We start from the raw sequence: 20916 nt of genomic DNA, 5'->3' as shown, positions 1-20916 counted from the left end.
GCGCTCTGCTTCTGCACGCCTTGCGTAGTTTGTCCGCTTGACATATTTCCATGGTGTTTATTTTTCAGAAATAGCAGCAACTTACTGTACCGTACCTAGAACTTACGCTTAATCTCGGCCCGCGCGACCGCTGTCGCATAGTCGGATTTCCTTGCATTCCCGTGTCACCCACCCTCTCTCAAATTGGAACTGCATCTTATTCTAAGTGTCCCCTCTGACCTTGCACGTTAGTTGAACGGGAAGCGCTTCAGTTTCTGCAATAGTTTTGAGGGGAGTCACGGATAATTACAGCTGTCAAGAGGCTAATGCGGAGACAGCCAGGAAGCTTCGCAGGGCATTGTGCACATTCGGCTCGGAGGGGTGAAAACCAGCTTCGAGCGTCGTCTTTCCTCTCTGGCTCATTCCTGTCATTTAAGCACAAGCGGTGCCCGGTGCCCCCCCCCCCCCCCCCCCCCCCCGCCTTCCCCCGACGCGGTGCGCCTGACAGCAGCAGCAGTGGGAAAGTCCAAAGAGGCAAAGAAAGCTTCGCTTTAAAACAAATGGCATTCTTTTTTACTCTCCTTCATCAATTTCTGGCTGTAAAATAAAGTCGGTTATGTTCGCCGGACACTCGTGACTTTTTCGAATCTGCAGTTATGTCTTATCTAAAAGGCCCCTCAACCAAGATGCCTCTGAAAATTTTAGTTATTCAGTGGCTATGCGGTAGCGCCGACTAGGGAGTGTTTTACCGCAAAGACTTTTCGACATTGCATCGTTATTATAATGAAAGTAGGAGCAATTGAATCGCCGTGTTATTAGTATCGCTGCTATACTGACATGCCTACTCTCTCCCATTTTGCCTCGACTAGTACCTGCCTTAATTCTTACAAAAGCCCCGGGAACGCGTCATGTTTACATTGCCGAGCCTCGTCTTCTTATTTTATACTTTTCTTTTTGCTACGTGTAGTGTACTGTAGTGCGTGCCGACTTATGGCATTATGCGTTATGCACTGGACGATTTGATGAAGTGCCGTGATCGGTGACGTTGCAGGCAATGCGCATCAACGTTAAGATAACTTGTTTGTTGTGTCTTAAGTGGGGGCATATAGACGTCCGACCTTGACGCCGACCGAGACGGGGCTGCCTATAGAGGAACAGCGCGCGGGCCTAAGTCTAAAATTTCAGCTGTCTTTGTGCCGTGTAGCCGCTTGCAAACTTGCAGACGCTAATGGCACCGCGATCGTGTGTTGTCTCATGACTCTCGACCACACCCTTGCAGCTGATCGTGGAAAGTCGGAGAGACTTGGAGCGAGGGACGGCGCCGATGCAGACGTCACGCTGCGCGACGGCGTCGAGGAGCCGTCGCACAGCGAAGCCCGCGACGATGTTGATATCACCTGGCCGAGCGGCCAGTACGACACCGTGCCCTCCTGCCCACCGCCGTCTCCGCAGCAGCTGTGCCGCACGCGCAGAATGCGGCTGCTGCGTCGGGGAAGACGGATCCAACCGTATACGCCTCGTGCACCGCCTATAGAGGCGCCACTGAAAGCCACCTAGCGGACGCTTCCAACAGTACACGCGGGAGCAGTAGCAGACGACAACCCTTTGCAGCAAGGATGGCTGAAGTTCGCGGCTGCGATTTCTCCTTTGTTCGGGTGCCAGGCTGCTTCTTCTGCGGTGACAGCTGTAGGGAAGATGCTGACCTCTGTGCGAGCGGGTATGAACACGACGTTACCGGTGTTTGGGACAACATGGTCCACATACGTGCAAGGTGTGTCCCGCAGACAAACGACACGAACCCCATTTTCATGACGTGGAGCTCATTTTCACTAGCCGATAAATTTTGTTGAGTGATACGATGTCTCGATGGTTTTTTTTTTATTCTACCCTTGCCGCAATGCTGCTTCTGTACCTGAATAATAAGCATCCGTCGTTAGTGCAGACTTATATCAAACAAATCCGCACGGTGCAATCTCTGCATATGCCGTTGTGATTTTTCTGCCGATGAATACATGTGACATCGCCGAATAAGTGCAGTCGAAGTCGCCTCAAGAAGAGTAACTGCCATTTTATTGATGGAAACGCGTACACTAGCCAACGAAATCACCAAACACACGGGTTAATAAAAGCGCGTGTTAGTGCTGTACCGCCGATGCAATTCTGCTGCATACGCCGATGAACTACCGTTCCCGCTGCAGTTTGTGCAATTTTAAATTCCCCAAGGGATCTGCTTTGAAACGTACAAAGCTAAATACTGACTAACTTTTCAGTACTTCCTTATATTACTAGATAAAGGTGCCACATGATATATTTAAAGGCAGAGCAGCGCCAGTCAAAGTAGATGAGCGCTAGCGGCAAGGCCCGGTTTAGTCGTCTGCAGCGTAAGTATAAGAAAGAATTCAGTTGAGTACAAAACTCACATGCAAGAAGGGACTACGTTGTGAAACAAACAAATCACTCGGCGTGTTAAGTTTGCTCAGGCAGCATCGATGTGTGATGACTTCCCAAACGGGACGCGAACTTTTCAGCGAGAAATGGAACAAAAATACCGTATGCAGCAGCTATTAGCAATTCTCGCCCTGAATTACCTATTTTCTAAACACATTTAAAACGCAAACAATATCTAAGATGCCCTCGGGCGAAAAGAATAAAGCTGTTAAAGAAGCACTTCCTTGGTATCATTCTGATAAGACACACCGTGATTTATACCCTTTACAAACAAGGCAGGGTGAAAACTTCGCAGCTCAAAAAGAATCGACAAGAGTTATGAATGGAGCAACTAGCAACAGTTAACCCTTTCGCTGTCGGACCTTTCTGGCAGTGACGCACCCCCAGTGTCGGCTTGGTTTCAGGGAGCGAGCATAACAGGGAATGAACATAGCAATTTATTTTTGATTATGATTGGTATACAAATAACATAGTCAATGCAATATGCACATTTTAATGTTCTGCAGCTGTTATTAGTAAACATCATCATCAGCCTGACTATGACATCCGTTCAACATCCGAATCTGACGATGCGGAACTCATCTCTTCGTCGCGTTAGACGCTGTCCGAGTCCAAATCCGAGCTCGGCTCGTATTCTGAATCGTAAGAGCCACCGCTCCAATGAACAGACGAAGGTCTCGAGCTGCTCAGCTATCCGAAAGTAACCACGCGCAGGGAGGATGCGCTTTCAGTCGCCCGCGCAACGGAGATAAATGGGACGTTGTGTGATCAAGAAGAGGGAGATGGAAAAAGGCTAAAATAAAGTTCGAAGGGCTTTACGTTTACTGCTGCAAGTCGGAAGCGAGGGTGCGGCGAGAGAGCGAAAGCAGCAATCGAGTCACTCTTTTCGGAGAGGCAACGGCGGCGCGTGCGCCTGAACTTGACGCGCCGTAGCAGACACACCAAGAGAAGAAAATGAAGCGACGATCCATTCTTGCTACCGTTGCTCCCGCTGATGAGGCTTTGCCGGGAATGATTAGAACCGTATCGCCGGCACGTTTTCACCGGTATTCACCCCACCCTGCAACAATTCTTCTTCGACATTCCCTGAAGCTTTGGCCACCCCATACGTGCGAATGGTGTTGCCTATCTTGCTCTGAAAACGTGAATAAGACAGAGAAGCACGATCAACGACACAACAAACTACGGCGCGCGCCAGGCTCCTCTCCCGCGTGTTCTGCGCAAGGCCGCCACCAGTGGCGCGTCCGTCGGCGTGCACGGCGCGTATACGAGGAACTGAAGTGCAAGAGAAGGCGGTAGTGTGTTAGGGGCGGCACGGCGCTGTGCATTGCCGTGGGACCGAAAGTGTAAAAGGTCCGGCACCCAGATACCAGGCCATAGACGTACGCACGCCAAGTTTCATTTCTCGCTCGTTTCTCGCTCGTTTCTCCCCTGGTGGAACGATTTCACCTCCCACGGGTGTACGTTTCCGCCGCTTCATTGCGACTGCGCCTCTTCGGATGATTGGGAATGTTAACTTTCACGACAGCAATGTAAACACGAAAGCGTTGATTCCACCAGTGACATTCTGTGGATTCAGAAGAAAATGCCAAGAAAAAAGCAGACGACAGCCGGATTACTGCGATGCTCCGAAAGAAATAAACAACTGGCAAACGAAGCGACCTCGTTCATTGATCACTCGGGAGGGCATGACGGTTTTTACATGTAATCCACGTGAATTTCATGATTACTGGTTATATAATCCTTTTATTCAAATAAAATCTTTCAGTTGTTCGACCAGCGCCTCTCCTGTTTTCCTTCCCGTGTTTCGTTTGTGTGTGCGTTGCCCAAGAATGGGAACCACTTCTGTTGCATGCGCTAGCAGTGGCCGGAGTTCACGCGTGCCGAGAAATTGAATTTGTGCACGCTGCATTGAACGTGACCGGAGTTAATTCCTGCATCACCACTGTACCGATAGATCGAATTACTTAGCGATACATGCCCGCGTCCTGGTCGCGCCGACATTGCTGAAGCAGAAATGATTACTCGTACTTCCAATTTCCGTCACTTGAGCACTGTTTACATTGCTATTTACATTGCTGCCTCTACTGTATATCGTAGGGGACGTACTAGTTAAAGTTGTGTGCGCGCATGTCGTATTTGTGCAATGCGGCGGTATATTTTGTTTATTTCCGCACAATGTCGATGGAAGTCTGTTGTCGCCAACAGAGGCAACACAGATTTGTAGCAAACATTTTGTGGGAACCTGCAAAAATTACTCTAGCTAATACCCTCCGTGGTTGCTCAGGGGCTATGGCTTTCGGCTGCTGAGCACGAGGTCGCGGGATCAAATCCCGGCCATGGCGGCCGCATTTCGATGGAGGCGAAATGCGAAAACGCCCGTGTACTTAGATTTAGGTGCACGCTAAAGATCCCCAGGTTGTCGAAATTTCCGGAGTCCTCCACTACGGCGTGCCTCATAATCGGAAAGTGGTTTTGGCACGTAAAACCCCATAATTTAATTTTTTTTTTTACTTCAGCTTACGCGCATCGTATGTGCAGACAATTTTTCCGGCGGCACATACGATGTTTCCAATTATCTGCTCAGTGTCACTTACATGGCTAAGCACACGCTACCCTTTCGCCGCATTGCAGCCATGAAAAGAATAATCGTCAAGCGTACCGATCTTCTTAAAGGCAAATAGAAGCGTGTACATCGTACTTCGAATAAAACGTCCACGCACACACACGTAGGCACACACCGCGCGCGGTACCAAACGTTCCCAAACACGCGCAGTGCAAGAGGCAATCAAGGCGGTGCGAACGAGAGATGGGAGAGGCGTACCAGCCGCTAGTTGAATTTTGTCCCGCATGCGGCGCTCTCACGCCGGCGCGAGAAACTAAACTACTAAACTAAACAGCTTAGGTAGGACATTAGGCAGTATAATAGCAAGAGCTTGGTGGCGCAACCCACCGCCCCGTTCCAAAGCGGACGCTCATAACATCCATCTATCCATCCATCCGACTAAAACCCCTTAGTAAAGTGGTGACACTCTCCTCCTGCACCTTCACTTCTCCTGATTTCTCCTCTATTTCACGCTCTCTCCTCGACCATGGCGCTGCCTTCACTGCTCGAGCGTAGCAACGGCGCCAACATGCGCTCCTCGCCACTCCGTAGACTCTTCTCGAGCAAAAATGGCGCTTATGCACGGCGCGAGGCCCCACGTGGTGCTACTAGGCCAATAGCGACGTCGGCTTCGGCCAGAGCGCGCGACGAGGAGGCGGCATTCTTCAAAGCGTGGCACTACTTTACGAAGTTCAAGGGGTTTTAAGCGCGACAGCAGACTGTGCTGGACTAGTTTTGAAGTGAGGGAAGCTCAGAGTAAAATTGATTATGAAGAATGAGTGAGGAATATGGAAGAAAGTAAATGGGCTTGGAGAGTGTTCAGGTATCTGCACAGGAAAAACATTGATTCACTGTGGAGGAAAAGAACTAAGAAGCTTACCAGCAAGTATGCGGCGTGTAGGGTGGGCAACCGAAAACAAAGAACGTTAAGCGGAAAGTCAGCGAGGCTGACATAATCTCATGGGTGGCGGTAATGGAAAAGAAACCTGCCATGAGTTACTACTTAAGAGGAAAAAACGAAATGGGTTATTGGAGGCGCTCCGTACAATTCACTCTGGATGGGTTGCGCGTAAACAAAACGTATTGCATCCAGGACGTTGTTCACGACGATTTCATATATCCTGCGATGTTTAATAACCACGCCGCGGTACAACATGTATCGTCACAACTTTATAAAAAATTTAATATACACGAGCTGGTAACCGGATTTGATGACGCGGTTAAAATATGTATATTATTTGATGCCGATGGCGAATTGAAAATACACGACGGCGTGTCTGAATCTCCGGTAGAATTTTTTTAGCGACAAAGATGGAAGGTTGGCGCGTCTTACGAGATCTTCTTGTTCGCAGCATTATGTACACAATCTGGTTTAAGCATAGCGTGATAATTCTATTACATGCTTAGCGTTATCGGTCGATGCATAAAAAAATATATATCATCATAATGACATGTCTTAACAAAGCTTCAACGCACGGGAAAAGTCATGCCTCACACGCCTTTAGAAATTGTGGTGGTATGCCCGTTAATATTGAAGTTTTTTGAATGAGTAGCGCACCAAACGAATATTGTCTAACGAATTTACCAAAGACGTGATACCTAAAGATATGTAAATACATATGCAAATACAAATGTAAATATTAAGAGTCAAACAAAAAATGCTTCTGTTCAAACTAATGAACAAAAGATGACGAGGCTAAAAAATTGTGGCCTCGCTAGACAAGTTACTTCCAACGTGGCCCCCCTACCCTGCCCGGGGGGGGGGGGGGGGGGGGCTTAATAACGTTTCTTGTAAAGGCATCGGGACACCCTCCCCATGCATATAAAAGTGTAACAACATGGCACAAGCGTCAATTTATCCAAAGTAGCAAAAATGTTGAACCGCACATTCCACTGATGAAGCTGCAGTAATGACGCCAAATTGAAAACAGTCTAAAATTACCGACTGATATTACGCGATCCAAACTATCAAGCATAAAGCAATAAAAAATCGTGTGGTAATTGTGTGCTTGTGTTGTGCTGTATGCAGAAATATAAGTGCCAGGGGAATTTTAGTCATTAGTGCATGTTGATAACGTTGAGACTCATTATGTACCGTCGTCACCGAGGTCACGCTGATACCCTGTTTACACTGTTTATTGAAAAATAAACCCAGTTGGGTTGCCGGCAACGCTGGGGTTTGAACGCGGTTCTCACGAGTGTGATGCAGATACCACTAGGCAATCGTTTCGATCCCCACTGCCCGACTCTCTCCCATTGTTGTTTGACCAGTGGCGTCTACAGTCCGAGTCGAGTGCTCGCATGACATTTGTAAAGTATTCTATTCATCGTCATGCGTTCCTTTCTGAAAATGCGCAGACCGCACTCCGGAGACAATGGATCAAATCTCGCATCGTTGGCGACCAACCGTCTCACTCTCCCATTGTTATTGACTAACGGCGTCTACAGCCAGAGTTGAGTGCTTGCTTGCTTGGAATGGCATTTATAAATTATTCTATTCATGCTCGGTATGCGTCTTTGTTCGGATAGGCACAGGTGATTGGGCGTCGCCGGCTTAGTGACATACAGACCTGTAGATACCCCACGCCCAGTCGTGTATATATAACATTCCATTTTGTAATGGAGTATCATTCGATTGCATTGGTTGTGTATATCAGGGGTGCGATTTTGTAGGAATTCTATTACTTTTTCCATGCCTTTTGCCGCCATCACTGAGCAGCCATTGGTCGAAAATGACCGGGCCGCGCCCATTTTGTCTGTCAATCACGCGACGTCAGGAACCCGCAAAAACTGTAATCGTCATCGTGACGTTGAGGCACTCATTATGCGGAGCAAAAGGCACGGATTTTTGGAACGGCCAGAGGCAGGGTCGTTTCCGAAGGCATGAAAAAAATGGCCGCCCCTCTGATCGCTATGACCGTGGCTCTTCGCCGTCGCCGACGTGAACAGGGAGAGCCAGACGACGCGTTTGACATGCCGGATGACCATTTTCGACGGCGTTTTCGCCTCTCGAAGGGAACGGTGCGGTTGTTGTGCGAGGAACTGGCGGGGGAACTAGAAGCTGAGCGAGCGACGGGACTGTCGGTGGAGCGGAAAGTGTTGTGTGCGCTGCGCTTCTTTGCTACCGGGAGCTTCCAAGCGTCCGTTGGGAGCGAGGAGACGATCCGTGTGTCGCAGTCGACGGTGAGCGAGTGCGTGCGACGTGTGGCAGAGGCTGTCGTGAACGCAGGGGCCCGCAACAAATGGGTCCATTTTCCAAAGACAGCCGAGGAAAAGGCAGCCGTGAAGGAGGGTTTCCTTCGGCGCGGCGTTATCCCCGGCGTCATCGGATGCGTAGACGGCAGCCTCATCGCCATTATCGCACCCAAGGGTGAGCGCAAGGCTGTGTTCATGTGCCGCAAGGGATACTACGCCCTCAACTGCATGTTCGTAAGTAAAACTCACGTTTTCTGCGATCCTTTTTGAAAGTTACGTTGCTCTTGCCAACGGGCACTTTCTCTGGTTTACGTTTTACCTCAGATCTGCGACGCGGACATGAAAATCTTGGCCTTGGACCCTATGCGACCGGGGTCGGACCACGACGCTTTTGTCTGGCGGACGACATGGTTGCGCCGGCGGTTCCAAGCGGGGCGCATCGTGAATGCCGGGGAATACCTCCTCGGTGAGAAAAAAACATTTTTTTTGGCGCAGTCACGCTTCAGCAGCGCAGAACGCCGTGTCCGCTCCAACCCAAACTTTTAACCAAACCACAAGAACATTAGTAATTCCGGAGTAAAAAAAAGAAAATTAAGACATTGACTGCCACCATTGGCAATGTTCGAAGTGTTAAGTTACAAGCACATTATGTGTCTGCGAGGAGCTGACGAAAGCAACACGTATTAGTGCTTTCTGCACCCAGTGACTGCCAGAAGCAGAAGAAATGAACACACATTACTGCTACTACTGTCATTGATAGCACCAACAAGTGTTGATTTCTTGTTTGTGGCAGGCACCGCGTACACTTGTAAATTGGTTAAGAGTTTGTGTCGGGTATGGACATGCTCAACTCATGCTTTTACTTGGGACTTGCAACCCTGAAGTCTACCTTTGTTGAATGATGCTGTAGCTTTCCTCAGTTGACAACTTGCCTCTCCTCAGCGGAGTACTCAATTTACTATTTCCATCTTTGTGCAGGTGACAGTGGCTACCCCTTGGAGCCGTGGCTCCTGACCCCGGTTCCTGGCCATCCTCCAGTGCACACAGCCGAGGGGCAGTACAACACAGCACATGCCGCCATGCGTTCCGTAGTGGAGAGGTGCATTGGGCTCTTAAAGAGCCGTTTCCGCTGTCTTCAGCGATATCGCACCCTCCTCTACGAGCCGGAACGTGCAGCCAACATTGTCGCGGCATGTGCTGTGTTGCACAACCTTCGCCTTTCTGAAGGCGACGAGTCAGGCGATGACAGTGATGACGACAGCAGCAGCAGCAGTAGTAGTTGTGAGCTTGACAATAACGGCGACCCCACGCCACACAGTCTGCCCCGTAACACAGGCTCTAGAATGCACTACTTGAGAGGGCGGGCTGTTCGCGACAATGTCATTGGCATGTTTGGCACAACCCGTGCGCAGCACATGCGTTATTTGAGGAGCGTGCGGCGGCAGCTGCGACGTCAACAGCAGCGTCAGCATCGTTAGGTGCATGCACACAGTTTTAAGTAATTGCATTGTGCATTTCATGCTGTGAAATTGCAGATACATTTCCCGTGCTAAGTTGTAGTTGATGTCTGCGTAATGCAAAGCATTCATGATTTGTTGAGAAATGTAAAAGTTGTTAAAAAAATTAAATTATGGGGTTTTACGTGCCAAAACCACTTTCCGATTATGAGGCACGCCGTAGTGGAGGGCTCCGGAAATTTCGACCACCTGGGGTTCTTTGACGTGCACCTAAATCTAAGTACACGGGTGTTTTCGCATTTCGACACGGGTGTTTTCGCAATGCAGCCGCCGTGGCCGGGATTCGATCCCTCGTGCTCAGCAGCCTAACACCATAGCCACTGAGCAACCACGGTGGGTACATAAAAGTTGTGTAGTGAAGGGTTATGTAAAGCCTGCACTTATAGTAAGTAAAACAGTATCGTTAGAGGTGACATATGAGATTGAAAGCAAGCTAAAAATAAGTGCATATTCAAAGTGTCTGCCACAATTTGCTTGCTGCTGCTGTCGTCATCTAGATGCATGTAGCCTGATTCTTACTCGTATCCCCTTACGCATTGATGGACATAAGCGCCTGTCTCCTCACTTTCTACTAGCACAGAGAAGCTCACAGAAGCCAAGATGTACAGTGCACGTCACACCTTCCGCTCCATGGAACGTGCTGTTGCACGCGCAGCTTCTAGGTCCTCCACCATTTTGTCTCGCAACAACGGCAAAGTTCCTTTCGAGTGACGAAAATGCCGTCCAACTGGTCATCCGACATGTCAAACGCTGTGGCTCCCGCGAAGTGTGTGCAAGCACGAGCAGTTGATAGATTTTAACAAAGTGACCTCACTTGTATATAGCAGAACTCAGCAATGTTAATCAGTAATATTTGTACAGTGCAAGCTAGCACTAGAAATGTGGTTGCGATGTGTAAATAAAAGCACTAGAGGAAAACTGCACCTTTCTGTATTCCAGTCTTCAACATACACTTGTTTATGCACACATCACATGCGACAGTCTCTACATTGAAGTGTGAGAATCATGAGTACTCAGTAGTAGAGACATTATGCAACATATCACAGACACGTTGGAATAAATATTGGATCACATTGTTCTTGCATCATAATATATCACAGGTAACGGCATGCATCGTTTAAGAAAACTGTTGTACACTGCACAAGTACACAGTAATAACAACTTGCTTAAACTGCACCAGAAACAGAAATGAGCAGGTGCTTAAATCACATGCCAACCGAATATTTATCACAGCGAAATGTATAGGTACATCACTACATGTGAAAGGAACATGCTGTTGTGGCGCTCTGAAATTGAAACAGCCATAGCACCATATTATGATATTCAGTAAGACAAACTGCATAAATATTACACACAAATTGCACCACAAGGGCTAAAATACAATGTATCACAACCTGAAAGATTACTGAATGACAACAAAATGTTTGATAATGAGACAGATGGGCAAGAAAAGACATTCCAGCTCAGTAGGTAGTGACACAAACAAATATGCAACAAACAAAAAATAAACATTACAAATGAAAAGAAGGAGCATAGGCAAGGAATTTTCATAACTTTTTTCTTTTTTGCTGTGTATATTGACAGGTTGCTTTCGACATTATAGTAAGGCCTGAAAATTTCACCATTCGATGACAAGGATTAAATTGTAGAACACTTGCAGTGTGGCGTCGTGCTTAAATTGACATGACAATAACTAGGCACCTCAAAATTGCAGCGCCGCAGTCGGAATGCCCGCACACACCAGGCCTACAGGCACTTTTGCAGGTGAGCCTGATGGTGTGCACGCTCTTATGGCTGAAGTAAACCTTGAAGAAAAAATTCTTGCTGCAACGGCTATGCTACTTATGGTTGCATTAAAGGGTGACTTCAGCAATTATTTATTTGCAAATTAGCAATATTTGCCCTTCATATCATTAATACATCAGCAAATTTTAAGATAAGTTGCAAATTCCTTGCCTATGCTACCTTTGCATCCTTTAATTATGTGGGGCCTGAGAGGGGGGAGGGGCTTGGCTGCCACCATGCCCCAGTGCAGCCAGCAGCAGCTGAAGCAGACGCTCGTTGGTCTCGTGCGACCGACGCGCCACTTCGAGGCGTTGCCGCTGCACTTCGAGGCGCTGTGACTGCACTTCCCGCATCCCCGCCACCTCCTCCCCGAGGTGCCGCAGGCTCTCCATGTGGGCCTCGTGGTGCTGCCGCAGGCTCTGCAGGTGGGCCTCGTGGTGCTGTTAGCAAAGATGTGTAATTAGTTTAATTACAGAAGCTCAGTAACAAGGCCTTCGTGTGTTGCATTCATCCCCATTTGCAGGCTATTGTCTTGTCATTGTATATTCAAACACTGGAAATATCTTTCTGGCCCATCAAACTTGTGCCGTCGCATTCCATTAAGATGTGTTACATTGCTATACCTGCTTCCTTGAATTCAACGCCACTTTTTTCTTTTTGCCACATAATTGCATAGATATTTACACATGTTATATCACGCGAATGTGTACAAGATATCACCACAGGACTACACGTATACATTATGCTTGTTCACTGATTAATATAATTTTTAGAGAGATCATATGCTCATCAATTTCATACGCAGAAAAATATACATCTGTGGCCTTATACATACCTGCCGGTTTTGCTCCAGCAGTTGTTGGCGGAAGCGGGTGTCCTCTTGAACTCTGGCTTCCTCCAACTGGCTCTGGCGAACGTATGCAGCAGTAGCCGTCATCACAGCACCATCAAGTTCCTGCTGCCTGGGCTGTCTACGGGGTGCCCGTGGCTCTCGATGGGTAGGCTGCGGCACCTGGGGGGTAGGCTGCGGCACCTGGGGGGTAGGCTGCGGCACCTGGGGGGTAGGCTGCGGCACCTGGGGGTAGGCTGCGGCACCTGGGGGGTAGGCTGCGGCACCTGCGGTGTTGGCTGAGGCACCTGCGGGGTTGGCTTAGGCACCTGCGGGGTTGGCTTAGGCACCTGCGGGGTTGGCTGCGGCACCTGCGGGGTTGGCTGAGGCACCTGCGGGGTTGGCTGAGGCACCTGGGTGGTAGGCCGCGGCACCTGGGTGGTAGGCCGCAGCACCTGGGGCGTAGCCGGTGGCTCTTCATGCAAGGCAAAAGCAAAGACTGCTCATTCACTGTTATCCGACCTACACAGATTGATTGTCCTAACCAGTCACTTTGAAATGTCATTATAGCTGCATAGCTACAATAATGATACACAAAACAGGTAGTTAGAGCAAAAGATGCCACAGAAAGTTGCTGGTAGCAGTAACCCTTAAGAAGCACAAGGACTCTCTATTACAACATCATGTCATTTGTAGTCTTGCATTTCTCCTCCATGAATAAGAGCTGGATGTTGGACACAAAGGTAATAACAGCACAGTGACGTACTTTACTTCATAGCAAGATCGTACAGCAACTGCAAACAACAATGCTACTACAAAAGCTAGGTCACTGCCTTACGTGTAAGGCCACTTGGCCCAGCAACAGCTGCAGGGCCCGACACCACGAAAGCAGTTGTCGCTGGTGGATGTCTGCGGGAACCGCTGAGCCCTGCAGCTTCCTCTGAACTTGCCTCGTCCTGCAATCAGAGTAGTGTTCAGACATTGCGAGCAGTGTGTGCAATGCGCATCATGTACACAAGTTGCTGCTCAGAGTACATAACCTATATTGTCACTTGCACAAAAAAAGAAGGCTTAAAAATTTTGCAATATTGTGTTATAATGTAATGCTGAAAATTTGTGAGGTCACAGCAGGTCACACAAACAACACTTTTTTAAATCCAATGTACGCACCTCGCTATCGGGGAAGTACTCAGGGGGGGAAACAAGGACCCCTCCTGTCCTCATAAGGACGTCGAGGACGCGGCCGTCCACGCCACCCACTTTGCCACCTCCAGTAGCCCTGCAAACACGGCAACAACGACAACGTGAAACTACGTTACTGTCAGCATCATTAGAAGCTCACCTCTTTTCGCTCGCGGCCCTGGCCGCTTCTTTTTTCGCTTTATGGGCCATCTTGGCCCAATGGTTGCGCCAACGGCTGGTGGCCTTTACGGCTGGCCCCTGTGCGTTAAGCACCGCCGCCACCTCCTCCCACAGTTCGTTTTTTCGAGCAGCAGTCATACGTGGCGAGAACTCTGTAGAAGCTCTCGCCAGGTATTGGTGCTGCTCGATGAACTGCACGAGAATAGCCGCCTGCTCTTTGGACACCCGCGGCCCTTTTGCTGCCATTTCCTCTTTGTCAACTTGGGAATTTCAGCCGGCCCGCAGCACAGTAAGAAATTTAGAGGCAAACATTCCGTCTAAGCTAAGCGCTTGCATAAAGTGCTCACTACGACTTATTTCTGCCTTTTTATACCACCAATGTAAAAAAAAGGTGAAGTCACTACTCACATTTAATGTTGTAGCAGCTTCTTTCTCGGAGCGTATCAGTGCAGGAAGTATTACCGATGCAGCGATAACCTTAACGAAGCTATCGTTATGTCATGGCGGTGCCCTATGGAAAATGCCTTGACAGTTCTCGATCCACTATGTTGCAATGTTTCACCTCGGGGGCTACGGATAATTCTTCTTGGCTCTTCCTAAAGAAGAAATTATCACACGTCAGACATGCAGCGAAAACCACACGACAATGCAAGCACTACACGAGCAATAGTTACTCACCTCAATCAGTATCTGACGGGGGCGGGGCCGCAATTACGGGCACGCAAGGGGCTGTCAGCTGTTCAGACAGACACGCTAGGGGCTGTCAGCTGTTCACAGGTAAACAAAGGCTGCCATTTTGCGTGCGCTCAACGGCATGGATTGGATGCACATCCGACTACTATGTGGCTACGACTTCAAAAATAGAGCACTTGTGTTTGCATTTCTTTGGACTGCGGCAGCTTTTGCGTTGTAATGTAACAAAATGAATTTGCTTTACGCAGCATGGAAGGCCGCTTTTATTAAGTGCCGTTTTACAAAACAAATTTGCTATACAGTCCCGGAAAAAGAGAATACGAAAGAAACATCCGGCCAATGAAGGGAGCTTCTGATTGGACGATCCAAGAAAACGTCGTGCCTACGTACACACAATTTCCAAAATCGGTGACGTCACGCGAGAAGGCATTGGCATGAAAAAGTCATTTCTACAAAATCGCACCCCAGGGGTCGTTTGTTCCAGTTTAGCTACCCCAATGTCATTCCAAACGGAATCACTAATCGCAATAGAAAACGTCTTGGCCTACTTGAAGCAAATAGAAACTAATATGTCATGTAAGTACGTGTATGGTCTTTTGCAAGAGCTGTATTCAATATTAGCAATGCTTGAACGAGATATGTTTGTCTTTTTTTGGTTTCGTATGTGTGGTTATGTAGGTCCACCGACGGCAACTATTGAGACATGCCCGGAAGATGCTACTGCATGCACAAAGGATCACACCATGTTAAAACGAAGAGCGAGCATAAGTTCATTGGAACCATCTTCTAAATTTATCAAATTGGATGATTCACTTAATTTTGTAGCGCCCATTACGTTTACACCTGCATGATTACAACCGAGAAGGGAGAGTGTAGGTACTGGACGGAAGCCACGCCCACGACCGCCTATTTATATGACTTGTTTCGAACACGTGACCCTAATGCTAAGCGTATATATGCACATGTACTGTCAGGTTGCTCTACTTGTGCTCTTCCCTGCTCCCTAATAGAACGTGTCACCACAAAGGCGTAAAAAAATTATCTTCTCTAACGACCTAGTCGATGCTTCGAAGCTGCCCAATCCTAACAATTATCCACAGGCATGGTTTACCGATTTCATAATCAACCCGGACAATATGTGGAAATTTCACCCGGAAGACACGCCCAAGTCAAGAACACATCTTAAGTGCAATTTTCACGGAAAGAGTACGTGCTCCACCATCTTCAATATGCGCTACGCCAGCTGGCCGGCCATCCTGCAATTCCTCGTCGATCACGAAGCGTCGACGCCTGCCTACGAGTTTTTTGGACTCATATTACGGTATTTGACTCATATTATGATTTGGCTAGAAATATTATAGTAAAAGAAGCAACGGGGTACATGGTCGTTATTCAAGACCCGCAACATCCTTCTGCGGGAATACCCCCGGAAATGTCTGGAAAGTTCAAAGACCATGTTTATAACAGATTGCTAGCGGACCAATATTCATTTGTGCCCTTAAAAAAATCGGACGAAAAAGCAAATGATAAGAAAATCTACGAAGATAAACACAGCCTGAGGTCCACCGATTATGAAAGATCACTTTCGAATGCTCCTTTCATTCATAAAGGAACTGTTACGTCTAACGAAGAGCATTTGTATAACATGCTGATCAAATTAAAGACGGTAGCTATTCGGAGCAAAACCACCCGCATTCAAGGTGGTATAGATAAAACGTTTTTAAACTTTGTAAGGGAAGATGAATCCACATTTACTGGGATGAATATAATTTTCCCCGAGCCGACGATATTATCGGGAGGATTACATTACATCATGTGGGAACACAAAACGCCTTCGATCACGACGGTGCCGTCTGAGGACTATTATTGTTTGAAATCGCCGAGATTTATTCCCGGCGTAGATTATATGGCGTGTGCGAATGACTACACAATTCCGCTTATTTTGTATCTGGGACTTCACGGAGCCATATTTGTTGTAACCGACCCTGCTGTGACGCAAACATCCTTAAGCAGTCTCCAGCATTGGTGCAACAAATTATCTGCACTCTTATTTGGCATTGCTAAGCAAAAAACCCTCAAGCGGACGTTCATTGAACTCAAGACCATGCCAGCCACCAGGGTTCATAATGATAATTCAAAAGCATTACGAGCACATGCTAAAATTCAAGAACAAGCGAAGATAGCCGCAAAGATGCTTAATGAGACATCGGCTAATGAAGCTTCACACGAAGCAAGCTCGATGATTAGACGTATAAGGGGAAATTCTCATTTGGAGATTTTTATTTGTGAAACTATACCTAATGATAAAAAAGTATACTATGAAGAGTATAGGCCATTATTCGCGGGAAAGGGTGATGCATACGACCCTCAAAAGCGATATATTGGCTTTGCGAGCTTGGGTTTCGATCCAGTTTTCCACAATGGGGCACCAACTATGAGGCTCAAGTTTGGTAGTTGTGTGATGAAACCACATACAGCTATCTTTGATGAGAGTAATTTGATTGGCTCAACGTTCGAACTACCTGAAGAATTAGCTATGGATATCCCAGACAACTACAATTTTACGTCCTATAACAATGGCGACCGCAATGATGATGATGATGATGACAAAGGATCGGTTGTTCCGGAAACATTAAGTGAAGTTTCGGACGAAACAGATTTAGACAACGGAATTATTCTGGCACATATTCCCATCGATTTTCACAATACCTACGGAAACGCAGTCAGTGTTAATGAAGATGAAGACATGCTGGAAATTGACATGTCCTCAGCATTTAAAGATCGAATGGAGATATTGGCACAAAAACCTCATACCGAAGACAATGATACCAAGACAGAAGTTAAAAAGCTCAAGGCGACGTGTACTGCAAGACTTAATTGAAAGCACGTGCTGTCCTCATCACCTAAACGTTATACACAAACATGAGTATGCACTTGTTCCTTTGTTATCTGGTATGATATTGCAGCTATCATTGTATTGGTAGCCACTATGTGTATAGCCGAATTGTTTATGCGTGTTAGTATTAGCATATATATATATATTGCAGCTATCATTGTATTGTTAGCCACTATGTCTATAGCCGAATTTATGTGTGTTAGTATTAGCATGTGTATATATATTGCAGCTATCATTGTATTGTTAGCCACTATGTCTATAGCCGAATTTATGTGTGTTAGTATTAGCATGTGTATATATATTGCAGCTATCATTGTATTGGTAGCCACTATGTGTATAGCCGAATTGTTAGCACGCATGATAGGTATTGCCTTGTAGCTAATATTGTATTATCAGGCATTACATGCTGTTAAGAACGGCCAGCTGCAATGCAAGTTTTGCCGGCCACTTTCGACAGTGGCGGCAACTTTCCTTGGCGTTACGCTCTAGCCTCGTCGCCGTTGTGACTGAATGAGTTCGGCGGGCCAACTATTGTTACCGAACTCCCCAACGCGGACCTGATCTGGTATGAGTGGGAGAGTTGCCGCGGGAACGTCGTCGGACACCCCTTCCCACGCGCCGACCAAGACGCAAGACAAAGGCTACCCGGGCGCACTGCGCGGGTCGGCTCCGAGTTCTACGAAGCCCCTATGACGTCGGCTACGGACCGTGCACCTGTGTGTGTGTGTGTGCGTGTGTGTGTGTAAACCGTCCCGCGGAGAGGCGGCGTGTTTACGATGGCAGGACGAACGTTTCCACCACCTTGGAATCGGGGGAGGATCGAGTGTTTATAAACGGCTGTTGTGCGGATGCTCAGGACACTTTCCTAAGCAGTCATGTTAGACTGAGACACTCTCTCAAGCAGTCGTGTTAGGCTGACGTACTTTCTCTCGAAGTCATGCTAGACTGATGAACTGCGTGTAAATACTGTAAATAAACCCATATTCCTCGTTCTCGATTGCGAAACAGTCCTTCCCTTTATCAACGTCCTCAGCGTGGATGAGTTGGACGACGGCATGGGCCAGCTACCTTCGAATTTATGCCGGACTCCAATCTTGACAACGGGTTACGAGCGATGGGAGTGAGCCCCCAATCCTGACAATGCATAATGTAACCATCTACTAAATAAATGTATTCAAATGGATGAGTGCTCATATGAAATGGGAATAAAACATGTATTTATTGAACATGAAAGAAATGTTTCTTTATTGGACATTTGTGTCGAATCGAGGAGTCTGATCAAATGGTACATGAATGACAGAATCTGTTGATGCGTCGGATTCTGATTCTGATGTAATAGATTCACGCTCTACATCACTCCAGTCAATCTCGCTTGGCCCATGTATGCGTCTGTCAGCTTCTACTGGGTTCCAACTGAAATTGGTTAAATCAGATACGGTTTTTTTAATTGCATTCATTATTCCAGTAGACTCAAACTCCATATTCATACTATCAGTTTTTGTCTTTTTAAACTGTTTTATAACTGTTCCTCGTATTGGAATAACGCTGTTCTTTAAATTCGATTCGTATTCGGCTTTGTGATTTGTAATCGCCATTGCATGTTCAACCTTGGGTTTAAAATTCTTTACTGTGTCTATGTCCAAAAGATCGGATGGTATAGTAATTGCATCAATATATTTAATAACTTTAGTGACTGGGTCGTATACTTGGAGATTTTTCTGAAAACAGTCATCAAATTTATAAACGTGTTTGGATATATCGGAACCGACTGCCTCTATTCTGGTGACACGTTCGAGAAGTTTATATTCGGTCAGCGACTTCGTATCTCTTAAGTGAATAAACTCATCCAGTGCGCAAATACGTCAACTTCAGGCATCAACTCATACAACTTAACACAATTGCACATCCCATTATATACGTTAGACTTGTTGATATTTCCTCCAAACAAAAACGTTTCCAAGGAATCAACACTCAATACTTCGGTTCTAAAAGTTGATGCAGACTGCATGTCCTCGCTACACATTTCTGCGAGTACTATATGGCCTCTCCAATCATTAAATCTACAATAGGCAATTTCATAACTGTTTTAATCTTTTGTATGTGTCATTTTCTTCGATAGTATATGTAAGATTGATGGGATCATGTGCAACGCATTTATTTATTATATCATTAACGTCTGTGTTTCGGACTTTACTTGAACATTGCTCATGTTTTTTTATCGTGTCACGAAGCTTCATTTTGAGAATATATGCGTCTACGTGGATATTACGAGCGAATAAGTATATTAGTATCCATATGAAATAAGAATGACTTTCCGATAGGTATTGTATTAAAGAGCGGGGTTTTGTATTTTTCTTAATTCGATCGTAATTATTCATCCAAATTCCAGGTGCGTACATATGGCAAAATGCAGATAAGTACGATGCGGAGGCAATGTAATCTGGTGCCATCGTGGCGTTATGAGACAGGGCAGGTGTGTTTGTGAAAAGTCTTAATATCAAATATAATGGGGATGTGAGATACCACTTGTGATATGCATTTCTAAACATTTTTCCCTTTGGTTTACTAGGATTGGAAGATCCCACCAGCATAGGTAATAATATATTCATACGACCAAGTTCCCCTCGTTGGCTTGGTGTTAATATTAGGAAAGGTTTATTTAATGCAACCAAAAATTTAGCATCGAAATATACGTTGGGTCATATAGTTCATAATTTGCTAAATATATTTTAGCCTGGGGTTCCATCTCCAATTCGAAAAGTGGTGTCATGGGTGTAAAAATGGCTGCATATGCCAACGCAGTGTTCTCCAATGCCATTTGGTTGTACGATCTCATTAGGACGCTTTGAATAAAATTGTCATACATATATTTCATGATACCGATGGTTTCTTCTGATTGTCATATAATATCACTTCACCTGGGTGTATGGGTATTCTGTGCATTTTGTTTATATTTGCCATGCATCTTCTTCATTTGCTGGGAGCATTTCGTGCGTGAGACAACGGGATTGGGTAAATATTACTGTCGATTAATGTTATGTCCGTCGGGCCTACCACAGGCATTGGGCAATCTACTTCCCACGGTTTAATGCATGAAGAATAAATGGCGCCCGAACGCGTTAAGTAGGTACGACAAGGTTCGAAACCACCGGATGCAGCCACGAATTCGAAAGGTGGCAGGTATGGTTCGACCTTGCTTATAATTTCAGTAATTTTCGTAGACATTGAAATTTTATACGCATAAAGTTTTATCAATGCATTGAAGCGCCTGGCACAATTACAATCTACGTGATTATTAATTATCACAACTCCTATGCTAGACAAATGAGCATTCCAATATCTAACGATCACCGTTCGTTTAGTTATAATGTCAGGGAGATGCATGAATGGGTGTACAAACTGCCGACGTCGTATTATGTGTTTAGCCGCTAGTGAACACATGGTGTAATGACCTCGCATGTCCTTGTGCATTAAAGGCACGTTATATAAATAGCTGTTTACAACGTCTATATCATCTTCGGACATGTACTCTCGGTCGGGCTGCATGGAATCAAAATAATATAGCCATTTGCAAAGTATTGCTGACAACTCTTCTCTGGTGGGAATA

The 20916-nt window shown here is 46.5% G+C and overlaps 3 protein-coding genes and 1 long non-coding RNA gene across 4 annotated transcripts in view; 2 read left to right on the top strand and 2 right to left on the bottom strand.

Annotated features, from left to right (window-relative positions):
• LOC129382749 (uncharacterized) overlaps window positions 1-20916 on the top strand; it is a 119785-nt gene that overhangs the window by 27954 nt on the left and 70915 nt on the right. The window lies entirely within an intron of this gene.
• On the top strand, window positions 1234-10513 carry LOC129382744 (uncharacterized). The gene is made up of 4 exons (XM_055066913.2): window positions 1234-1465; window positions 8370-8461; window positions 8552-8693; window positions 9206-10513. Exons 1-4 carry the CDS (start codon window positions 1234-1236, stop codon window positions 9703-9705), a joined length of 966 nt encoding a protein of 321 aa, XP_054922888.2. The 3' UTR covers window positions 9706-10513.
• Window positions 10527-12493, bottom strand: LOC129382745 (uncharacterized). The gene is made up of 2 exons (XM_055066914.2): window positions 12365-12493; window positions 10527-11969 (listed from the first exon to the last, which is right to left on the bottom strand). The coding sequence occupies exons 1-2, from the start codon at window positions 12464-12466 to the stop codon at window positions 11721-11723; spliced, it is 351 nt and encodes a 116-aa protein (XP_054922889.1). The 5' UTR covers window positions 12467-12493; the 3' UTR covers window positions 10527-11720.
• On the bottom strand, window positions 12477-14197 carry LOC140218889 (uncharacterized). The gene is made up of 5 exons (XM_072288595.1): window positions 14129-14197; window positions 13529-13637; window positions 13197-13314; window positions 12646-12833; window positions 12477-12491 (listed from the first exon to the last, which is right to left on the bottom strand). Coding segments are annotated over exons 1-5 (432 nt in total). The 5' UTR covers window positions 14131-14197.

The sequence above is a fragment of the Dermacentor andersoni genome, chromosome 6 (genome assembly GCF_023375885.2).
Source record: "Dermacentor andersoni chromosome 6, qqDerAnde1_hic_scaffold, whole genome shotgun sequence".
In the NCBI taxonomy this organism is placed as follows: domain Eukaryota; kingdom Metazoa; phylum Arthropoda; class Arachnida; order Ixodida; family Ixodidae; genus Dermacentor; species Dermacentor andersoni.
Note: the sequence above shows the minus strand (reverse complement) of the source record. Positions and strands in the feature narration are given on the sequence as shown.